Raw genomic sequence first — 24,535 nt, 5'->3', positions numbered from 1 at the left:
GGCTATTGTTGAAATTGAATTCGTCGATTACTCGGCGCTTCTGTTCGCTTTCGAAAAGTCTCTGATTAGAAAGTGGACCAAAAAAATGCTTCACATTTAAAACACTGACACTTTTGTCAACAAAGTTTTGACAACAACACACACACACACCCATTCGAAAATGATAACGAGTTTGTCATTTGTGCGAAAAAGTTTTTCACCTAATCATATTAAAATCAAATGGATTTGGCATCCACCCCGATCTACTCATTTTACGTTAAGATTCAATAAGTTCACGCTAATAACGTCCGCTGTCGACTCATTGACGAAATAGCGGTAAATTGAATCAAAGTTCGATACACTGGAATTCGTTAATATAATTATCATATTTTAATGAATTTGGCAGCGAACAAATAACAAGAGTGACGAAAACGCATGCACACACACACACACACACACACAAACACACTTACACGCACAAATATAACAGTTTCAAGGTCAATGGCATTATTCTGTATTTTACTTATTCTACGTTTTCTTTTCTCTCTTTTTTCTTCTTTCTGGTGTCTGAGTTTTTGAAAAGTGTTTGGTTATTCGTTTTGTTCATTCGTTTGTAATGCCTTTTGTTGACTGTGTGCGCATTTCAAGGAGTTCACATTCATTTGTTTCAATCAGCGTCCGAACATCGCTCGAAAAATGTCACCCAGACAAGTTTTTGTAGAGATTCTTCTTTGAGTCGTTTTATTTTTTTTTCCAATCTCTTGTACAGTACAGTCCAAAAACGTTGGAATCAAGAATGAAATTGAAATCAGTAAATGCGTCAGCAAATGATAGCGTGGTAAAAATGAAAGGGCAAGTTAAACGGAAAATTAAGTAAAAAAAACCGTCATTTAAGACTTCGCATACGCAAATTATACAAAATGGTTTACATGTTTCTCTATGATTATGTGCCGTTAGACTAAGCACGCAAATTCAAAGAAAAAATCCACTATCCCTGAAAATGGTACGGATTGTTTTTTTTTCCTTCTTCTGTTGATGTTGTTTTGTTTTGCAGTTCACATCGACATGCAAATGAAGCGTATTAAAGAGTAATGAATAGGGAAAATGTTAACCGAGTTAATTTGATGAGTTCGGTAAGTGAATTAGTAAACGACTTTCCCGATGATTAAGAATTAGAAGAGCTTAATTAATGCATTTTTTTTCACATACGCGAAGCGAGTTAGAGAGAGAGAGGCAGGATGGTAGGTAAATAAGTATAAATCCAATTGATATGTGAAACGAATGTCAATCAAAGTAAGATAATAATGAGCTTATGTGCTTACTCGTTTAATCAAAAGGCTAAATACAGCAACAACGGGGCTGTTTTTGCGACACTCTTCAGTCAGTTTGTTGCCTTCCAATGACATCACTTTTAACTTTTTTTTTGTTGCGTCCTCTGCCAAAATCAATTATCTTTTATCTCTTTCGTTCGCATCTTTTCGTCAAACTTTCGATTTTCCATCGCATCGAATGCAATGAAATGTTAATGTCGAGAATCATGAGCTATAACCCGAATGAAATGGAAATCAGCCGCTTCCGAGTAAATCGGCTCTTTCGGTGAGAGCGCGTATATTTGTGCCGAAACCAAATTACAAACGTATCAAAGGGGGCTAAAAATGAAAGTAAGTGTACGCTTTAAAACTGGATTGCGATACAAACGAGACATTGAGAGCAGAGAGTTGGTCGCGTCAACGAATTTTATGTTCTGTTCTGTTCACTTCAATTTCAGTTCAGCTCGTTTCTCTCGGTGTCGGTGTTGGTGTCGGGCTTGGTCTCATTGTCAATAGCCTGTGAGCACGAATTATGCGAATTATTCGTCTTTATTCCATGCTAATGGAGTACACTTTAGAGTATTTGGTGCGAGTTCAACTTTAAACTAGCATAAAATTAAGATGAATTTACCGTAAATACATGACATGAATGGCACTCGTTCGTTTTAATAATGTTGTGGTCGCCTATCTGACGTCGAACGTATAGCACTACACTCTGACTGGCGCATTCGTTTACATTCAATTGATTCACACAGCGCGACATGAATAAGTGAATGACACGCGTATGGAATTTCGTCGTCATTTTTCGCCTGTAGAAAGGCTGAGATAAAAAAACCGCACAGTGCCTCTTATTTGTGTATCAAAATTCACTCATGTGGGATTGAATCGTTGGGTGCAATGAATTGAGACACAACAATTTCAAATGTATCACCACATGGGATAATCACGAATATTTATCATATAAATGTGTACATTACGCTATTCATGTGCCACGCAATTAGATTCTCGAACACACTCGAAATGTGGATATTTTTTTGCTCGAATTCGCTATGTTTATCGCTGTTTGTCTGCCTGACTGAAGCACCTATTTTACGGATTTTGGTACTTGGCCCACGAATGATTTTAATTGACCATTTCCACTGAAATTATACAAAGCTTATCAGCAAATGATTGAGCAATTGGAACATTTTCTAGGTAGCTAAGCAATAATAACGAATGGCAGCTAATTATTGCCAATAAAACGGAGGCAAGATCATAATTCTGTGTCGTTAATATGCCACCAACGCGTTTCTCATTTGTTGTGAGCTCAGTTTTTCCTTAACAGCTTTAAATGTCTCTCTAGCTCGAGAGCACTTTTCGTATCATCAATTCCACACAATTCGATCTCTTTGCCAAGTTGCCAAACGGGGTTCATGTTCATGCATTATTTATATGCGCTTCTAATGTCAATTATTTTCTTCGCCCGTCTGGAACGGGCACTATTCCGACATAATCAAATAACAACCGAAAAATTCAGCGTAAAAAACGAGTTGATTTTCGGTTGCTTTTTCGTTATATGCGTCGCACAAAACTCCAAATTCATTCCATTTATTGTGTACACAAGTACGAACATACATGCTGAAATATGGACTCTCATGGAGACGAGGGTGGCGAAAGAGACGCAAAGAGGCGTAAATCCCGTTAGACACGTAATATAAATATAAATTTGCTTGAGCGAATTTATCAGCCCATCCACTCGATAAGTTGATCACACGGAGAGAGAGAGAGAAAGAGGGAAAAAAACTCGTTTGCGACACAACTTTTTCGGTTTTTACACAGTCGCTTCAAATAATAATTATAAATGGACTGAACGAATGATGTTGACAGATTTTCTGTTTAGAAATAATAATGGACTTAATTACTCATCACACGCGGATTCACAGACAAATATTATGGAACTAATCGACTGTATCAATTGATAAAAATTTGCATCAATCAAAACAGCACATTGGAATATTGGCCAATATTGTAACATCAAAACAATTTTTTTTAAAAAAATTTCTTACTTACATATATCGCTTCTGTGTTTCTGGAATTCGATGATAATTTTCGTTCACTTGATATTTTACAAAAGTTTCGTTAAAATTACCTGACATTTAGACGTCAGTTTAAATTCACTTTGTTCTAAATTGAATCAATTAAAAGTGTTTTTTTTTTGTTATTTGAGTTTCTCACAATATTAACTCTAATCATCACATCCACAATACCTTCGTTGGCCACTTTTTTCATCCTCAATTCTCCTATTTTCTAATAAAACAGTGATAAAAATGAACAGAAAATACGAGAAAAAAAATATATCAGAAAACTCCCTTTATTCATTGAAAACACTGAGTTGGTTATTTTGTTACTCTTCTTCTTTATTCTTCTTCTTCTTCTTCGGTTGAAATGAGTCTAACGAGGGCGTTTATCTCTGCTTCTCCTCGCGTACACACAGTTTTACAGACGATTTTTATGTCAGCCAGAATATCCGGTTATTCGTGCGTTTCTGAATGTTGTGTGAACAACACATGCAATTTAATTACGTGCTCACCGAACAAAAGCTACTGTTTCAATGAAAAAGAATTTGTAGAAATGTCATACCTTAACTGGTCGTCGCAACTATATGCTTTCGCTTTTATGCTTTAGACGATGAGATGCACTCTCTCTCCTATGTCGTGAGAATAACATTTTTTGTTGGATGTGTGCGTATGTGTACACGACGAAGTAGAGAAAAGAATTGTTTTTCTAGGTGGTAGTGGTGGTGGTTATATTTTGTGGCGGATCTGTAGTACTCTTTATCAAAATCATGTTTTCCATCATTTTGTCGGTGTGAGTGTGTATCACAACGAGAGATGAGAGCATGAAAACATCCGATACGCACATGCGCTGCTTTATCCAACATTTCTCCAAGTTGTAAGCTATCCTATACGGCTCTGTGGATTGAGTACACTCGACAATTCATTTGCGATTGAATGAGAAAAAACTATCAAAAGCATCGAGGAATCTGCGAAGCTTTCAATGCGACCAAGTCTTCACTGTATCGAGAGACAACAAACGTTACGAAAACATAAATTTTTCTTGCAATTTTAACAATTCTGTGTTCTCGACAATTCGAACAATTTCTTCGCATAATAGATTGCGCCGTTCGGTGGAAATTTTGGGTAGAATCGCTTAAGGAAAATAATTTTGGAATTTTTCCATTAAAAGTCAGTCGCCTGTATAAGTTTGATGTTGGATAAACGGTCTTCTTTCTTCAATGTAAACATTCTACACGATCGAATGTAAACCAAGCTCATTTCAATTTCAAGCTGGAATTTATGCAAAAAACGAAGACAAAAATTGGCCATAGACGGCAATTAACAAATTATCCCATAAAATATGTGCATAAAATAAACAAAATTCGAAAACTACTTGCGGCAATTTTTTTTTCCAACACGTTTTTCGTTCTAATGTTGAACAACCTCATGATCTTCTTGCCGAACTCTCTGGGCTGGAATTCTAAGACATTCCACCAAAATCGTTCGGAATTATTTTTTTCGTACGTAAGACTATATTGGAGTGAAAGAGAGACATTCTACTAATTTTCATCATCCCAGCCAAATTATTGCGATAACTATCACCCTTCGTTGAGTTATCGGAATAATTCCGGTAGAAATTCCTCTCTCTTTCACTCCAATATAGTCTTACGTACGAAAAAAATAATTCCGAACGATTTTGGTGGAATGTCATAGAATTCCAGCTCTGGTCAATTAACGATTATGCTCTGTGTTTATATTGGCACTTTGACATTTTGACACTTTTTATCGATTTTGATTTTTGTTACTTGCGGTGAATCGTAAATATTCGTAATCATAATCGCATTTCATAACAGGTTTGATTCTTGGTACCGTCACTCGTGCTAAAAATTCATCAATGGCCGAGCTGTTGATCGCTATGGCAGTAGTGTTGCCCCTTCTACACATAGTATTAATTAACGTATAAATATGAAATGCTCATATTCATTTTGCCACAGTCTATTTTCAGATCTCTATCAGTTTTTTTTTTCAGAAATGGTTCGTAGTATTTCACTGAATTTGAACTAAAATTACTGAAGTTTGCCTTTTTATTTTACGATGATGTTTTTGTTGTGCAAACTCTTTTTCTTCCAGCGGTGTGCTGTAGTTCTATTGAGTTTAGCACTTTTGCTAATTGCAAGTGCAACAGCTGATGATTTGTCGTGTCCATTTAATGCCAAAGGAAGACATCCGAAATGTATTTGTAACAACGATAATCCCTACGATGAGGTCAATCGGATATGTTCAACCGTTTTAGATGCACAATTTCTGTTAGCAAAATGCCCAAAAGGTATTACATCAATTGATTGACAATGACGACGACAATAGTGATTGCGTAGTGATTTAATTTTAATGATTCATTTTCACACTCAAAGGCAGTGAAGGCACATTTCCGGCGTGTATTTGTGGAGAGGGTAAAGTGTATGTTCCCGAGAGAGATGAATGTGTTTTAATCGATAAAAATCAATGTCCGACGGGATCGAAAAAAGTGAATAACAAATGTGTTTGCGACAATGTGAACGATTTCAAATATGAGTTTGATGAAATTTTTTGGATCTGTCGTCCGTGGTACATTCCAACAACACGTCCACCACCAACACCATGCCCATCACATCAGCACCGTGTTGGCGATAAGTGCGAATGGGACCGTTGCCCAACAGGATACACATCAAAGTCAGGTGAATTTGAGAACCTACGATAAAGAAATATTTCATCGATTTGAAGATGTCAAAATGTTGACATTATTTTCAATTTGATTTCAAAGGTTACTGGCCAGATTGTGCTCCATATCCAACTTGCCAACAGAAGGGAATGATTGGCGAATATCCGAATTGTCATGCTCGCGTTTATGAGCAGACTTGTAGTACGCATCAAACGGGCAAATACCCAGATTGTCACTGGCTACCATGTCCCGATGCATATCTATCGAAAACAGGTAATTTTGCATTTGTATTTGCATTCACATTTTTTTTCTTCTTTGCGATTAAAATGTGTTGTCATCAAAACAACCAAAAATAGTGTTGCAGATTCTTATCAGTTGACAGCGAAAAATACGTCGGCATTCAATATTTCAGAAAAGACAATAGCAATTTGCGTATAGCACCGGGAGACTCGTTTAAAAATCAAATTTCAAAGTTGAAAAGTGAAATTTCTCATTCATACATTCCAAAGTTTCAATTTCATTTGGTTGAAATTATTCAGACAACTTGAATTAACTTTGACTTTTTGACCATATCAACATGTTGAATTCTTAATTCAGAAGATAATTTTCTGTGGCTCATTTTGGAATTTGATTTTTGAATATATTTTATTCATTTGACGTATGACATACAATGCCGAATGCATCATAATCTAATCTTATATGCGCTGACGAGGAAATAAATGTCAATTCAGCTTCTTAGTTGCTGTGAAAAAGAATATTAAATCAGATTGAATTATGAGTTACGTAATATTCACTCGTAAATTCAGGTTAATTTTAAATATTTTGCATATTATAAACATTAAAATTTAATATAAATAAATTTTGTTCCAGCGAGAATAAAATTGATTAAATACGAAATTTCTCAATAGGTTTCTGGCCAGATTGCTCAGCTCCTCCTTCATGTAGCGATCTTGGTATGATTGGAGTATATCCAGACTGTGTAAAATCGCCTCCAACATGTCCACCATATCGTAAGTTCTACTTTGCGAAGAGTTACTTTCAAAGTTTATTCTGAAAATATTTCGATGACATTGAACACAATTTACTTATTTCATTGGTTCAATTTGTTCTTCATTTTTTCAGACCATCGCAACAAAGATGGGGAGTGCGTTCGGATTCCATGTCCTCCAGGTCACGATGGCGACTACCAACCAAACTGCAAACTTGTTCCAAAGTGTCCAGCAGAATATCCTGGTTCGTATCTGATTCATTGGAGTGTATTCAAAATTCTCATTCATTCATTGTCGTGTGAAAAAATGAGTTTTTTTTGTGATTTTTCGCGCTTCACGTTGAAATTTATAATTTCGAACGGAAGTCACATTCACAAAAATGTGAAGCCCTATTGTTCCAGTCTAGCTCTCTAATAATAGAATTCATTTCTCTCTTAGGAAAATGGCCCTTGTGTAATATCTATGGCACAACTCCACGTAGCCATGTAAGTTTAAGCGACTTTCTCTACATGCGTTAGACTGAATTGTTGATTTGCATAATGAGTCGATAGAAAAATTAAAAAATACAAACATTTGATAGGAAACTACGAGAACCACTCCAAGAATAAGTACCTCGACTACCCAACGAACAACCACCAAATGGAATACTCCATCAACTCCGAGATGGACAACAACTACAGCTGCAAGGACCACCACAGCGAAGCAAGAAAGGTGCTACTGTGATTGTTCGAGCGATGAAATCGTTGTTTTCAGAGATAATGTGGTTCGGGATCCATCACGGAAATACAAACGTTTCGTTAACGAAAAACCATCGAACAAGAACTAAGCCTCACAAGTGTCAAAACTCTGTATTAATCGTAAAATAAAGTAAATATTGCAAAAATTTATAAAAAAAGTGCGATCTTTTGCTCATTTTTTTCAAGTCACCTTATTCGACAAAAATAAATGGGTAAAACAAAAACCTCCCCAAAAAATACAAACATATTCCCAAAAAATCAAATGTTTTTCGAAAAATCTGAAAAACCTTCCCAAAAAATACGAAAACCTCCCAAAAATATACAAAAATCTCCCCCCATCTTGGCTTATTGAAACTTCTCGAAATGCTCTTTACTCCGCAGCGATTTAACTCGGCCAATTAATTCGGCATTGAGAACGGCAATTTACTTGATGATAAAATCATTTCAATGCAATTCATATGTGCTGTAGTTTGATTTTATATTTTAATTTAATGTCAACTTTAGAATGGATTAGCTCACTCAATTTCTATGAGATCATACATAGTCAATAAAGCACTTCTTTGACGACTTAATCATTTACGACCATTCGCGTAAACGCATCGATATGAACCTTGATATTAACGATTTTAAGAAACAAGAAAAAAAATGCCAAAATCCACAGCAGCTGATCCATTGAGCTACGTGTTAATTGCCTTGTTAGGCTGTCTATTACGCACAAATGTTTGGAATTTAACAAAATAAAACTACACATCCAATCAGAAGAATAACAAAAAAAAAAATAGGTAGGTGCTAAAAGTATTGTGACTCTTTCCCATTGACCTTTTCATAAATTTTAATAATGGCTTATTAATTCAATATTTATTGTATTCAAACATTGTTCTGCTCGTATTTGATGAGTTTCACAAAGACTCACACTCTTTGTCGCCGTCGTAGGAAAGTTCATTTACAATTCTGCATTTCAACATTTCATAGTATTTAAAATAGATACGAACTGATCGCGGTTAAGATAAGATTGCTAACCCTGTGATCAAGTTACAACTTCGCACATTTTTTTTTCTTGAAAGATAAAAGGATCTGTTTCCGGATCGAAAACTACATCGTACGAGCTTCATGATTGTTTCCATTTTTTTTATTTGTACGACTTATAAATTTAGATTCTTTTGTATTCTCCAGTAGAGTGTGTTTTTCCAACGTAGCGTGAAATTTGAACTCTGAAGATACGGTTATATTGATTTTACCATTACTATCTAACCAACTCACTTGTACAAATCGACTAGTAGTATTGAATTCTAGTATGATGTAAACAAAATACCTCATCAAAAATGAATGAAAAAAACTGCATTAATATGAAGGATACTCCAATTTGTCACACAAAAAACTGACTTTTTTTATGTAAAAGTCATCTACAATGTGATTTTTACATAATAATACTCTCATTCCGTTCCTATTATTCCATATGAGGAAGATTGAAAAAAGCTCTTTGGAAACGGATTACACACTTAAATATACGGTATTATTGGAATACAATGCTTGACTAAGAAAAAAATGCTTTGGCAAAAAAAACCAGAATGGGTGAGAAAAGATGCAGTGTAGCCTTCTTCATCGATTGTTTTAATCAAAGATTAGCTCAGTTTAATGAAAAAATCTACATAATGTATGTTTAATTTAACGTCAAAATTGATTCCCATCCTGGTTATAATTATTATGGAATTATTGGGTGAGTGTTGAATCAATTTTATGTGGAAAAACCGATTTAAACAAGAGCATCATCAATCACCATCAAATTCGTAGGAAAAGTGAGGCGCAATTTTACAAACTTGACAGCATCCAGAATATTCATATCTAACAAAAATGCACAAGGATTGTTTGCTTATATAAATATTGAAAAGAATGTTCTTTCATCGTTTATGACCCAAGGTAAAATGGTTTTGGATCTGAGTTTTACTTTTTATTCAAGGAGAATATTTCATAGTATTACGATACAAAGATATAGTAGCATAAAAAATGAAATTGGAGAGCTAATTTATGACTTTTATTTCAATAGTGTCAATCTGTGCGGTGTAAATTATTATTAGCATGTATGACGAGATTGGGAACTGATACGATTTGAATACAAAAGGAGGAGAGGCTGCCATACGTGAATAACCGCTGTGATTTGAAACTTGTTTGAAAAACCGTTTTGGCATTTATGCACTTTTTGTTTCGCCATCTTATATAAATAGGTGCTTATCCAAAAGAACTCATTTTATTGTGGTTGGTGGATGTGGTATCAAGTGTTACAAGCATGGAAAGTTCTTTGGTAACTAAACTGTTGTTCAATTAAATTGTGAGGCTACAAGCAGAATAACGGAGAAAATCCAATTTCTACAGATTAATACGTTACTTGTTACGTCACTTTTGATGTTGTCTGTGAATGCAAGAGGAACCGTAAAGCGAGATGTAGATAAAGTTTGCCCTGGTGGAAGCTCTGGAGTCTATCCAAGATGCGAATGTGCAAATGGTTCTCAATACAACGAAGTGCATAACGAATGCCCACCAAAATCGTTAGAATCATTAGCTGGTTCCTGTCCCTCCGATAGCACAGGTAAGTCGTCATTTCACAATACAGTTGTGCATTAATATCAAAATATTATTAATGCCGATAGATGTGTCAGTCACACCACATGCTCGTCGTTTTGTTCAATCTGAGATAACTAAGTTTCCGTGAGTGATACGCAAGGTGACAGCACATTAAATGACGTTTTTATACACAAAGTAGATACTTGAGTGTAAATTATGTTAGTGGCGTATCAAAATGAAGGTTTAAAACAAATACATTGTCAATATAGAGCGTGTGGTGTGACTGAGATGTGTTAACTAATCAGATTCATTGAAATCCAATTTTGAAATTCAGGTGTATTTCCAAATTGCGCCTGTCGATTGGGGAAAGTTTATGATCATGAGCATTCTGTAAGTTGATCGTGAATTGAGCCATAACATAAAGTTGCTAAAAATAAAAAAATAAAACGTAATTTTCAGATTTGTTTGGATATTGATCGTACAAAGTGTCCGAAAAGAAGTGTTGGCAGTCCACCTCATTGCAAGTGTGAAGAAGGCTATAAACTTGACAATATCCATTGGTACTATTAAATGTTTCTTTGGCTTGAGCAATGAAATGGCTAATTTAATAAAATATATACTCTTTTACTCGTTGATGTAGGTACTGTCGTGCTTGGTATTTGGATGAAGACCACCGCTTCAACGATGGACCAATACAACAATGCCCAGTTTTCCATCTATGGGATGGATCCAAATGCGAACCAATTCGTTGTCCAAATAATCGAGAACTGCTTTTCCCACATTGTGTGGATACTCCCGTCGATCATAATCCGACGTCATGTCCCCCTGGCCAAAACTATACTATTGAAAAACCATATTGCCATTGCCCACTCGATCAAGATTACACTTTCCCGATTTGTCATGAACGGTGTCCTGCAAACAGTAAGTTTTCTAAACTAACCATGGAAATAGCTCAATTTTAACGCACTTCTCTTCATCCGCAGCATATTTTGATTTGAAATCTAAATCATGTGGAAAGAGACCTTGCCCGCCTGGATGGATCGGCGATTATTATCCACATTGCAGTGTGAAAAATTATCAAAAATGCCCAGACGAATTTCCCGGCCAATGGCCAAACTGTATTGAGATTTAATTCAATATTTTTTCATATGTGTAATATTTCAACGATATTTTACCATCATTTCCTTTTTCAGGCAATATTTACGATGAAGGACCACGTCTCGAAGATCGCAAAAGAAAAGTTAACTATGTCTGAGGAAAATATAAATAAATACCTACTGATATCCACACTTTAACATGTATGCAACAGCGGTTTTGTAATCAAAAATAAACAGAATTTTTCAGGAAATAAGACTTTTTCTTTTGCTAAGAAATGAAGCGACGTTGCTCGAAATGATCATAGTAGAGTTTTCTTTCCAAAAATTAGGGCAACATAGTGTGAATTTCTATAGCTAAATTTTTTTTCTTGATCAATCAGTCGATTCCAAAATGTTATGAAAGAAAAGAAAGTTTGACAAGTAGTTAGCTTCAGTGTAACTTTTGCTGAAAATGATAATTGACGAATTTTCGTTCTCGATCATCTATCCACGCATACTCGAATCAAATTGACTGATTCACTTTTGTATATAATAATTGGTTTTCAAATGAAATTATAAAACAGCACACCTTTCGAAGTATATATCATGGCGTAAAATAACGGGCTGCTCATGACGTTTTGTGCTACTCTGAATTCAAAACGGGCTGCCCAAAATTCAAAAATTTGCTGTTAGAAAAAATGTGTTTTTTTAATTCCTTGGTCACAAAATCGCGAACTTCAATATTCAATTTTCTCTCCAATACTAATATAAAGATGAATATTCAAATCTTAGAAAATTTGCCGAAATGACTTCGGGTAGGGCGATTTCAATTGTAGATTTTATGTACTTTAATGTAGTGTTTTTACTTTTTTTATGTAGGAACAATTTTTTTGAGTAATCGGCTATCGAAAAACTGCTATAAAATGGGACAACTTAAATCTTGGTCGCATATATTTATAAATTGTATATGCTTATAGCCATCAATCTGGTGCGCATGGCATCGCGACTCATTAAGTATTTGCATTAATGAGCGCAAATACAAGCATATAGGTATAGATCATGATCGCATACACTGAAGTTGTTTATCGAATACATAGATGTGCACTGGCAATATTATTTGGCTTATAATCGATGTCATATTGGGTGTACAAATTAAAACTCGCTGTTTTTTTTTTGTGTTTTTTGAACGTTTATTCAAAGAAAATGGTACATTGTTTTTTATTCAAAGTACTGTCCATCGGAAGCTATGACTTTTCCCCACAATTCAGGCAATTTATGGATTCCGTCCCAAAAAAACTGTGTCGGCTTGGCGGCCAAAAAGGAATCAAGCCAATTTTTGTATTTTTTGAAAACAAGTGAACCGTCCTCCACTTAGGTGATATTGAATCGACTGAAACCAGTGGTAGTAAGAAAGCGCAATGTCTGGAGATTACAGCGGGGGCATAAAGGATTTTCAAAATTAATAGCTTCTTAGAAATTTTGAACTTGATAGCCATAAAAAAATTTCGTCAAAAATTCGCTTTTTTTGCGGCGATAAGTCAGTTTTTCGATTTTGCTGTCAGAAATTGGTATATACCGATTAGTTTCTGTTGGGAACGATAAAAGCTAACATTTTGATAAGTTTCTACCTCCTTCCAATGCACCATATCTGCCCCACCCCCCCAAATATGGAAAATCACCCTTTTTCGAGGGAGTGATTGTGGCGCCCCCTATAATGACAAGTAATCACGATCAAAATGTGGTTTGATATGCTTGTGTCTATCGAGAAACGTCCATTCTTCACTACCAGTGTCCACTCGATAAAAGAATAATCTATTTTTCACATTTTTCCCGTATGAAAAAATCTGCTCCCGCAAATGCTGCTTTTTTGGCACGAACTCGGACATTTTTGAGCACAATAAAATTTATGATGCAGATAAAAATTTACAAATGTGATGATGCAGAATTGTTGACAGATGCCCAGATGCTTACCGTATGACGTTTTAGAGCTGATATTTTTCACCAGCACTTACCGCTGGAGCCATCTGTTGTCAAACAGCGAGTTTTAATTTGTACACCCAATAACAGTAATGTGAAATGGAAGAAAGCAAAAGCGAGAATAGAAAGAATAAATTCAATGAAAAGGCAATCGATAATCAACGACGTGCACATATTGATCACATCCAAAAAAGACACCGCTAAAAAGCAACCACACTTTAAAGGTATTTTCGAGCTGGCATCGACAGCGACAATGGAAAGTGACAAATTGGATCCAATGAAATTGCCGAAAAGAATACCACATTCTAAGAAATGTTATTCGTTACGTTATAAACAAATCATTCATTAAACTCATATTTCAGTTTGTTTTGCAATCAATATCCATTCATTCAAAATGTTTAGTTATTAAGAGGACCCAATAAAAATGTAAATTTGATTTTTTTTCTACGGGCTACTCTAAAATTTTCTTATTTTACGCCATGGTATATATAAAGGCGTAACTGCAAAGTATGTTTTGTCCCCTTATGGAAGAAGTCTACGTTCAGGCAAAATATTTATCAATTTTTCAACTCGTTTAGCTAAAAAAAAAAATGAGTAGGCTTTCCCATCCGTCTGGCAAAAGTCATTAACCTTTTTGGTTGTAAGTTGGGGTCATAAACATGAAAATGGTGATTTATCAGCAAATTTAAAAATAACACAGTAAACTACTTTTTATTTGAATGAATTGGTGTTACCAAAGTGGCTTTTACGGAATAATTAGGGCAGAACAAAGGCTCGATATACGATTACAAATTCATTTTTATATAATTGGATTTTCAAATAGATTTAACAGCTGTGATGCAAAGAAGTTATATATCTGTTTGGCATAATCTTTTCTGGAGTCGGCTTGGAGCCTTAAACTTTGACTAAAATATCTGAACCTCGGGCTGCATTTGCTTTTTTTTAAAGATTGAATTTAAGATACACACAACTTTTTCCGATTGATATTATCGCATGATTTATCCGCGAAACGCTATAGGTCAAATTCTGCTATATGGTTTGATTCCACACAAACCAACACGAAGACGCTTAAACTCACCAGAATTTATGGATTTTATTAGACTATTCGCACAAAATGGGAAAAAACTTGTATGTTAATTCACATCAGCAATGGAAATATTTGAAAATATTGGTAATTCAAGTGTGCTTGCATCAATTAAATGCATTCGACAATCAATTGATGTCATTTCGAGTGTTTTTAATTAAAATCCACCGCCTGTTTCTATTCTGCTTTTCATTTAGAACTCGAAGCCCGGTGGAACGCATCTTTTCTCGTCTTAATTTATGCGTGAAATTGTGTAACCGTAATCAAATTTCGTTGCGCATAAAAAAGATTTATTTGATATTTTATTTTGCTCAGCAACAACAGTAACTAAAGACGTCACCATATTGAGCCGAAACGGACAGAGAGGTAAAGTTCAAGTGATACATTTATGTCCAAACCAGTTTGGATGATTTTAATTAGATTGGTTCTCCACTCTGATCTTCCATAAATTGGGAGAATCGTTCAATTTTCTATTCAATCTTAATTCCAAAGTTGGCAGTTGAATATCGGAGAAGAAACGGAAGAAATTGGTGAGTCATGAGAAAAAACAGTGTTTTAGAAACATTGCTTGTTAAGTTGATGTGAAAAGTGATTGAAAAAATTCTAATTTCTCTAAAAAAAATTGTCTATTTCTATGATTTTAGAGAATGAAAGTATTCATTGTGTGCTTAGCGGCTTTATTCCTAGCTTCCGCTGAGGGATTGAAATGCCCAGAAAATAGTCGTGGTAATCATCCACAGTGTACATGTTTAAGCGGAGGTGTTTATGATGTTAACTATAACTGGTGCGTTCGAGACTGAAATTACAAAAATCAAAAATGATTTCTCAATTTGAGTTGGCTTTAATCAAAACTTGTTATTGTTCAGGTGTTCAAGTGATTTGAAAGAGTTGGATGGTGAATGTCCTTCAGACGGACCAGGATTCTACCCAAATTGTAATTGTGGTCTTGGAAAAACCTTTGATAGAAACAACAAAAAGTGTACCGGCATTGATCGTAGCGTGTGCCCCAAAGGCGCTTCAGGTATTGATTTTGTGTCTTTTGAGTATATTGATTTTGTATATTTAATGAAAATTCAGAGCGATTTTATTGAGAAAGAATAAATCAAATCAAACGTTCAATATCTCGCTAGTAAGAATACTCATTTTGAGATCGCTAGCAATCATTTGAATTTTATGATCATTTGCATTGATTTTTTTTTTTCAACTTATATCGGAAATAATTTTTCAATAAATCGAATTTCATCTTGATTGATCGTTTGAAACAAAATCAGGAATCGCTCCAAACTGCAAATGTGAACCAAAATATGCTTTCGATGAAATTCATTGGTACTGTCGCCCATGGTATTTGAGCACCACTCGCCCAACGACAACATACAAACCTCCACCAGCGGTTCTTCGATGCTCTGCATACCAATACGGAGTATATCCAGACTGCCATTATAAACCATGCCCAAGCAACGCTCTCAACCCACAAGACCATGAACCATACTGCCGTTTCAATTTTACTTATGTCGAATACAAACATTGTGGAGAAGGTTTGGTAGGAAATTATCCCGACTGCTACAAACCATGCCCAGCGTATCATCATGGACGTTATCCAAATTGTGAAAGGATCAAATGTCAAACTGGACCCGGATGGACCGGCCAATATGCTCCAGATTGCAAGTTCACACCGGTAATGATACATAAATTGAATCAACAAGATGACGTTTACTCATGAGCTTGTGTTTTATTTTTCAGACTTGCCCTGATTCCCATCCGGGCCAATGGCCTCAATGTAACTCAACCAACTCTGTTTAATATATGGAATTTTTAAACGCTATTTTATTATCAGTTTCTTAAATATGATCATTGTCTTTTTCAGGTGATATTTACAAAGCTACGCCAACATACTTGCCACCGACCTATTTGCCGCCTACCAATCCACCCACGTATCTCCCACCAACGACCAAGGCGCGCACATACCTTCCTCCACAACCGGCCACTTATCTACCACCAAAATCTTCAAAAGCATAAATATTCTTTTCATGAAATGTCTGTAATTCGGCATAAGCTGTCTGATTAATGGGCTAATAAACAATGATTTTATGTTCCTCTCAAGAAAATGGATCTTTTGTCATTACCAAAATAACAACGTAATAAGTGCCTTTTTTTTGTTCAAGAATCCTCCTGAATGATTTTTGAATTTATTTTCGATATTCTTTTTTTGATAACTGTACGATCAAATTATGGAAACACAAATGGGCAATTTTGATTTAGAGATCAACTTGTCTGAAATGAACCGGAAAAAGGAATAACCGGAAAATTACCCAAATTAAATGAATCCACAAATAATTGTGTGCCTTGAAATCAAATCGTCGGTATTCAGTATGAAGAAAACAATCAGGATAGTTAAGCAGATTAGAAAAGGTTTCATATTTTCTCACGTGTAGCCACATACGTTTTAGCTTTATATTATTCAACGATATGTTATCAATATATTTGTCTATTTATTAGTTATATAAAACACTCAACACGCGATGGACATTATAGTTTCATCATTTTGATATTTGCTTTGTTCACATCTGACGCGTATCGTGCGATTCCAGCAAATGATATAGAATATACCCCACACAAAACAGAATAGATATATGAGAAAAGCAAAAATTGAGATTTTAACACACAAAAAAAAAATTATGCAAAATAGGTTCAGCGTCCTTCTGAAGAACGAATGAAAAAAAAAACGACAAATCTCCATAGCACAGCGCCTAAGAATTCTTCTATCGGATCCAATTAATCAAATGGTATATCGAAGAAGTATAAAAAAAGTGTAAAACATAATGACGTAACACAGAGAAATAAAAAAAAAAACAGAAAAAATGATGCGCACCGGATGAAAAGGAAAACATATTCTTTTTATGGTCGACAAGGTCGTTTCATCGAATTTCTTTCTCCCAGTTGATTTTATTTTCAAACGGGAAATATATGCAAAGAACTTTATCGCACAATCAATCTTTCCGCTACACATTTTTTTTCTGAACATATTCCTCATGAATATTCAATAAATGCATACATTGCGGCGCTTTAATATTTAAAATAAAACGAAACGTTCATTTCTCAAACGTTCAATTCGGGTTGTTTCTTTTTTTTTCTCCGCTGTTGTCTGCTTCTTCAATTTATTGCTGCTATTTATCAAAACTTCGAACGTGGAGCAAAACAATATATATTAATAAAAAGATGGAACCTGCATACAATGTTTCCGATAAAATGCAAATAAATATATTAAAAGTACTTAATAGTTAATATTACTTCATCGGAATGTAGAGAAATGACTTTTATTATAAGTCTTGCGAATACATTTTGTTCCATTATTATTAACCTTGCCATTGAAAGCACAGTTCACTTGAAAGCGCGGAAAGGAAAACAAAAGCAAAAGCATTTGAAGTGTATATATATTCCAGTAATGCTGGCAATTTTATGACATTTTTATCCCATTTGATGCGATGTGTGAATATGAGTCACAAATGAGTGCTTTGTACATGCGAGTAAATGTGTATTTTATGAGCACTTAACTCAGTCTCACATAAACTCGGTAATTTCAAGTAAATTCCATGTGGCTTTTGTCAACCACATCACTGAAACTATTTCACACACACATACTCACATACACATGTACAATATAAAAGCGCGCTTTTGTTCACGGATCTTAAATCTCTCGTCATAAAGGATCTGGCTATGGAGAACGTATTCAAGTTGTGTAAATTAACTATTGAAACTAACCTTTACTAAAAAAAAAGACACCGCTTTCCATTAAATTAAACTACATGTAATATTGAAGGATTGCTTGCACCGATTTGATTGTTTGCACCTGTCCAGACCAGTTCGACAGTTTAACTCTATGATTATGCACGTATTTTAATATCACCACAAACGCATATATATCAATCACGTTGCACATTACACGCAAAATATACTCATTACAACGTTTATAGTTGACTATAACATAGTAGGATGTATAATTTTTTTATTTTTTCGCTGATAAATGCTCTTGCGGCTGACGTTTTCCCAAATGCAAATCACACCATCATTAACACACGTAATTTATTGATAATGGCATTTCGATCGAAATTAATTAAGGTATTTAACTAGAATGATATACAAACATCAGATTAGCGCATTCGAATCAGAATCATATGTTGCAACTAATTGGCGGCAAATTACACATAAAATGGAAAAATGTCAATCAGATCCGTGTAAACATCTCTATGAAACTGTCATTGCGATTACTTTTGATGTGGGTATGGGTGTGAGAGTGAGAGAGAGAAAGGGGGGATAGAGAGGAAAAAAAAGAAGAATTGTTCTGCGTATTTAGTTATACGGAACATACTTGCCATAAATCGGATTAATGAAAGATTGTACTTATTACATTATTTAATGTTGAACAAAATAGTATGCTTATCGAACAAAGGATCCATCATTAATCAGATTATTGCATTTGAGTTGCAAAATAAAATATGGACATGACATTAAATGGGGTGTCAAACATAGCCGGTAATTAATTAAATGAACGAAACTTGATATTTACGCTTGAATTCATAGGTGCATACCAGTGCCGAGTTAGCCATATGGCAAATGAGGCAGTTGCCTCGGGCACCACGTTCTTGGGGGCACAACAAGCATGGGATTTTTTTTTAATAATCTGAAAAAGAAAACACGCAGCCAAAAATGGGCCCAAAAATGTTTTTTGGTGCCCCAAAAATGGTATTTAAAAAAAAAATTGCTCGCTACCGCTCGCATTCGATATATACGTTTATTTTATCAATAATAGATATTCTTTCGAATTAATCAGCACTCAAATGTGATTCATTTTGGACAACAAATGTTTTTTTGTTTTATTGACAAGAAACTGTCTAAACGAGTTTTAAGTGAGTCAATCACATTTGAATATTGATAATTTCTGGATTTAGTAATAAGCAAAATGCTTCATTATTTGTATATATAACGGGAAAAAATTGCAAGGGGCACCAAAATCATTTTTGCCTCGGCCACCAAATTTGGTTAACTCGGCACTGGTGCATACAGAATAATAAATTGGTGCATGCTCTGTCATGTCAATTTGAAAACTCCCATCGGATTTGATGTAACCCAACCAAGAGAGCTATGGCAAATGAATCACATTAAATATCAATCAACGATGCATTTATTTCCATTCAATTGTATGTGTTTGGCTTATTTATAGACCAATATATATGTATAAATACTCTTTTTGATGTTCAATTGTTAATTGGCGTCATGTTTGAACAAATACGCGATAGAGAGACAGTGGAGTCAATCTCAACTTTGAAAAATGGGAAAATTCTGTAGAATCTCTTGATTTCTGTATATTAGCAAAATGGAAAGTGATTAAAATAATGAATTCGCAATTTGATGCGGCTTCGGTTCAAACCAATCATAAATCAAATGAAATGATTTGATTGCTTCGTGTGTTCGTTCATCCCAATCAGTTTCGATTTCAATTTTTGCATCACAATTAATTTCAGCTGCACATTTACGTGCACAAACAGTCCAATTGAATTTTAATTGATATGTTTGACTTGTCAATGGAATTTATGTTGGCTCCGTTGCCAGAACATCTCTTAGTTGCGGTGCAACAGACGCCATATATAATAAATAAATGGATATGTATATGGGATTGGTATACACAAACATTTATAGCCGCACATGGCAAATATTTGCTTTTGCCATATCATTTTGAATCAATTTCGATGCGAACGAAGACCATATTAATTGAATAAATAATTTGGCACATAGCGAACCCAATGCATATTAAGCGTGTATGGAAATTGTATGCGAAATTCAAATGAACCCAATTTGGGAGCGAATTGTTTGAGATCTCTGATTTTGATCTGGATTAAAATGAAAATGAAAAATTGATTGGATTACATGTGGAAATTGTGTGCCTTTATGGGCTATTTAATAAGATAAACGAGATTACCGCGAGAGCAAGCGAGCGCGCTAAAATACAAAATAAAATTGAACAACACTTTAAAAATACCAACACTCACGTTCATAGAATATTCGATGTACTATATAAGAACGATTGAAAACGAGATTGGAATCGAGATACACATATATGTAGCAACATATGGGTGCTGTGTCATGAACTTTTGCATTTATGTTCTCGAGCATCTAATTGTGTGGGGCAGATGGCATTTTGAAGAATTTATATATACTTCTTCGAGCTTATTGATTTATAACAAACTATTTACAAGGCTCAAATGAATTATAAATAACCTGCTGTGAAACATATACACAGACACACAATAGAAACATCGGAAAATTAGGTAATAATAAAGTATAACCGGTGAAGTGTGAACACAACTTTAACCTTTTTGCGAATTCAAAGTAACTCAACAATAAATTTGACTATGCGAATCTTCTAATGTCTCAAAATAGAAAGCACCACAAAAACTCATTTCAAACACGCGTCAACTGAAGTGTGTTGTTTATATTGAATTTTGTGGTTTTGAAATTTCGGCAGAGAAAAAATGGCAAAATAAAAAATTAATATTGATTTATTTCGCGTTTTCATTTGTTGGTAGTAATATTTTTGGTGTATTTATCATTTGTCACAGAAGACGGGAAACCAGCCAACCGCACAACCAGTAAATTGGTTCTTTTAATTAGGCAGCTTAGCATAAAGTCATAATTGGTGTTGCAAAACTGCGTGAAAACACAAACGTGTCCCTTTTGGGCTAAATGGCAGGCACATGGCATAAAGAACTGAAAATATGGTTTAATAAATACAATTGAGCACTCGTGCCGACAACTTGCAGAATATCATAAGGTATTATGGCCAATCAAGTATTGAGCAGTCTTCCATGACCGTGGCATACAAGCTGAATTACGTCACTGTGTTCGTATTATCGTTTGCTTGTTTCTAAGCAGAAACACAAATAATATCACTGGATCCGCCATCGTATCAAGTCAGAGTCAAAGTGGTCAACCAAATGTGGTGTGTCTATCTTCAAATCATTTATTATTTATTAGCAAAATACGTCAGCTATTACAAGTGTTGTCTGTTCTGACTTCCATCCAAATGAATATGCATTTGGGTTAAGTACCGGCCACAAATCTTTTTCCACTTATTTTATACAGTAATTTAATTAAATCGTTTTCACTGCAAATAAACATATTAATTATGCATATATCCCATGCATTTTATACAGAATCTGCACACGTGTATACGTTAACAAGCAATGAACGATTTGAAGCGGAGATTTTCGTTCGTCGTTTATGACATACCCGTGCACAAATATCATGTAATTTGCTACAGTTGCAGCATATATTTTCGTTAAGTCGACGGATGCATTTTTACATGCTGTATCAATATCTTCTCGTGAGGCAATTAATCATCTTCGCAGTATGCGAATGCGTGCATATCGATTTCATTAAGGAAAATCAACTGAGATGGCAATATCCGTTACATCAATATTCACGAACGAAAGAGCAAACAGTCGCAGCCAGTGTAAATGCACGAGAAAATCACATGACTCAAACATCGACACGTAGAGAACGCGCGCGCGCGCTGCCCAGACCGCATGAAAGTAAAATGAAGCATAGAACACAAACATTGACTGAGGTCACGAAAACCAAGCATACCGCTAGAATGTTGAATACATACAGAAGAAAGAGAGACACAACGCCAACGACAATGAACTACAATGGTCTTTCGTTTACACGATTGCACGACCAAACTGGTATTAGTATGATCTTAGTTGGTTGCGGATAAACAACATCGCTTTGTACCCATTCCTTGCTCAGTTCAGAAAACACTAAAATCATGCGAAACCAGTTTTTGGGTTCTTGCATAGTACTCACAAAAAACTGACTTGCAGTCTGGCTGTCCGAGACAATCGAGTCATAACGCATGAACTTAGATGACAGTGATATACGACGACAGTTGCGTGATTTTCTAAGCAAATCAAAAATTGTGGATACATTCAATCTGGTCGATAAATCAATTGAACTCAATTTTGAGTAGAGTTACATATAAAAAAAAAATTAGTTGAAAGACACTAGTAACTGGTCCGGTTCGTTCAATAACCCCATCATTCAAAATATCATAAATTCAATAATATTACACTGAGTTACATGCACCATGAACATTGGACATCCATGCAAACACTAAATCTTCAACATCATAAACATTTCAACGGAATCTATACAGCAGTATATGGAGAGGATGCGAGCCCAAGCTAAAATATACTTTATTTATGTCTAAAGAAATCGTAAAAATAAGACATTTGAACATGGCTTATATTTTGATGTCGTTCGCCTCTCTTCTATACTGGAAACGTATTTTTGACGTCAACACAAACTAGTTTATTTTTGCCCCAATAAGCTTAACTCTTCAACATTGCTGAACGAATGAACGACCACATTGGCATCACATATATTCGATTTATTGCGTAAATTTTATACGAAAAAAACCCAGCCACAATATTTCCACGAATAGTTTCTTATTTCGATCGATTTGGTCATCAAAATCCTCTGCTGAAATAGATCTATCGTCTATAATTCCAAACAAGTTTGAATGTATGTGAGTGTGTGTTGGAAGTTTCAACATAAAAGAAAACACAAATCGATTGACAGAGGAACATATCATTTGATATCTATGAATTGAACTTGTTTATTGGTGAGGAATTTCCCAGTTTGATGAGCATGTGTTTAAGTTTCGTTGTATGTGTAATTTAATATTCCAGTTAATATATCGGAAAGAGAAGTCGAAACAAAAATAGACAAATGTATGCATATGAAGCAAGAGAACGAGCTTTAATTGGATGAAGAAAGAGAGAGATTCGAAAGTGTAGGAAATCTTTGTCGGTTGTTTATCAACTCATTTAGCATGAATGTCGTGACATTTGGAATCGACAGACAAACCACTGACTCCAAACTTTGCTGCTATCTTTTTTATGGTATTCAAAAGTTTTCGTTTTTATCACATTTCTAATATATTTTTGATTCGCCAAAAGTTTCGTGCAATTTGCTTACCAGCAAAATTACAAAAACAGCAAACAAACGATATATTGCTCAATTATTATCGATCACAACAGATTATTATCGCTATAATTTGAAATAGAACATTCCATGGAGACGATGCAAGATATTGTTGGATGCAAACGTTATCAGTAAAAAAATGTGTCGAGTTCAGATGAAATTAGACAATTTAAGCATAAATTGAGAACTCATCCGATGAATATCGAATTTTGCAATTCATAACCAAGCGGTCTTGTGTTATATTGACGCACGATTCACGATTCACGCTGTTGGAACGCCGTTCGATTTCTCTGGAGATAAAAAAAAGACGGCCGAATTCATTTGTATCGTTTCTAATCAATGAATAAATCAATTGAGCTTAATGACAGACAAACGCGATCCAATCAACTCTACATTCATTGAACAATTGGGCACGGACGCTAGCTTCCAATTGTTTGTGTAGATATTTTCATGGCGACATTAGTCATGGAATTTTTCATTCTTGCACTTCATTTAGCTTCCATTTAAATTGAAAATTTACTTCCACGCCGATCCAAGTCAAGTCAAGTCGCGCCAAATCGAAAAGTAATTGTGAGAATTTGATATTTTACTTCGGTTTTCATTAAGAACCATTTGAATGTATAACAAATAAATGCCATGATTCGTCCTTGCCGGTGAATTAATCGCATCCGTCACACATATTTATTATGTCAATTGTATTCGAATATCGTGAATGCGCGCTCAGGAGATAGAATCGAGCGGAGGAATATGATGTTTCTCTGTTCTTGATTGTTCAATTGTATGAACGTAAAATTGGCGCATTCCAAAAATGCATATTGTTTAGCATTTTCGTGCTAGATTCATATTCTATGGTTTAGACAAGTAGGTACGGACGCTTGCAAAGACGTATATATTGTTGTCTCCGTGAATTTTATGACGAGGCAAAGTGCTGATAAGCTTTATGCGATTTTATTAAATGTCAGCAGCAGCAGCAGCAGCGGCAGCAGCACATAGAGATCATATCACAGTATAAGCGTTCTTTTTTGTTGGTTTCTGCTGTATAATAGTGCCT

At 34.9% G+C, this 24,535-nt stretch overlaps 4 protein-coding genes across 7 annotated transcripts in view; 3 read left to right on the top strand and 1 right to left on the bottom strand.

Moving 5' to 3' along the window:
• The window catches only part of LOC129564820 (uncharacterized), a 38,896-nt gene extending 32,636 nt beyond the window's left edge, over positions 1-6,260 (bottom strand). The window contains exons 1-2 of one of the 4 annotated variants that reach the window (XM_055438997.1): positions 3,909-6,260; positions 3,339-3,813 (exon numbers count right to left, since the gene is read on the bottom strand). The gene's annotated coding sequence lies outside the window, so the exon portion shown is untranslated. Of the gene's footprint in view, positions 1-3,338 lie in introns of all 4 variants that reach the window. The other 3 variants (XM_055439007.1, XM_055438987.1, XM_055438980.1) reach the window with 3 other exon arrangements.
• Positions 5,250-7,907, top strand: LOC129564843 (uncharacterized). Its single transcript, XM_055439019.1, has 8 exons — positions 5,250-5,359; positions 5,456-5,651; positions 5,737-6,039; positions 6,126-6,296; positions 6,932-7,033; positions 7,146-7,256; positions 7,451-7,497; positions 7,593-7,907. The coding sequence occupies exons 1-8, from the start codon at positions 5,291-5,293 to the stop codon at positions 7,836-7,838; spliced, it is 1,245 nt and encodes a 414-aa protein (XP_055294994.1). The 5' UTR covers positions 5,250-5,290; the 3' UTR covers positions 7,839-7,907.
• A 2,009-nt stretch (positions 7,908-9,916) lies between these two features.
• On the top strand, positions 9,917-11,659 carry LOC129564810 (uncharacterized). Its single transcript, XM_055438969.1, has 7 exons — positions 9,917-10,048; positions 10,120-10,333; positions 10,643-10,698; positions 10,768-10,868; positions 10,949-11,229; positions 11,292-11,426; positions 11,502-11,659. Exons 1-7 carry the CDS (start codon positions 10,034-10,036, stop codon positions 11,561-11,563), a joined length of 864 nt encoding a protein of 287 aa, XP_055294944.1. The 5' UTR covers positions 9,917-10,033; the 3' UTR covers positions 11,564-11,659.
• A 3,092-nt stretch (positions 11,660-14,751) lies between these two features.
• On the top strand, positions 14,752-16,473 carry LOC129564803 (adhesive plaque matrix protein-like). The gene is made up of 7 exons (XM_055438956.1): positions 14,752-14,811; positions 14,938-14,975; positions 15,090-15,229; positions 15,312-15,466; positions 15,717-16,120; positions 16,186-16,222; positions 16,310-16,473. Exons 3-7 carry the CDS (start codon positions 15,093-15,095, stop codon positions 16,459-16,461), a joined length of 885 nt encoding a protein of 294 aa, XP_055294931.1. The 5' UTR covers positions 14,752-14,811; positions 14,938-14,975; positions 15,090-15,092; the 3' UTR covers positions 16,462-16,473.
• Positions 16,474-24,535: the final 8,062 nt, after the last annotated feature.

Source organism: Sitodiplosis mosellana, unplaced genomic scaffold (genome assembly GCF_009176505.1).
Source record: "Sitodiplosis mosellana isolate CC-2019 unplaced genomic scaffold, AAFC_SMos_1.0 Smas_scaffold_1, whole genome shotgun sequence".
Lineage (NCBI taxonomy): Eukaryota > Metazoa > Arthropoda > Insecta > Diptera > Cecidomyiidae > Sitodiplosis > Sitodiplosis mosellana.
Note: the sequence above shows the minus strand (reverse complement) of the source record. Positions and strands in the feature narration are given on the sequence as shown.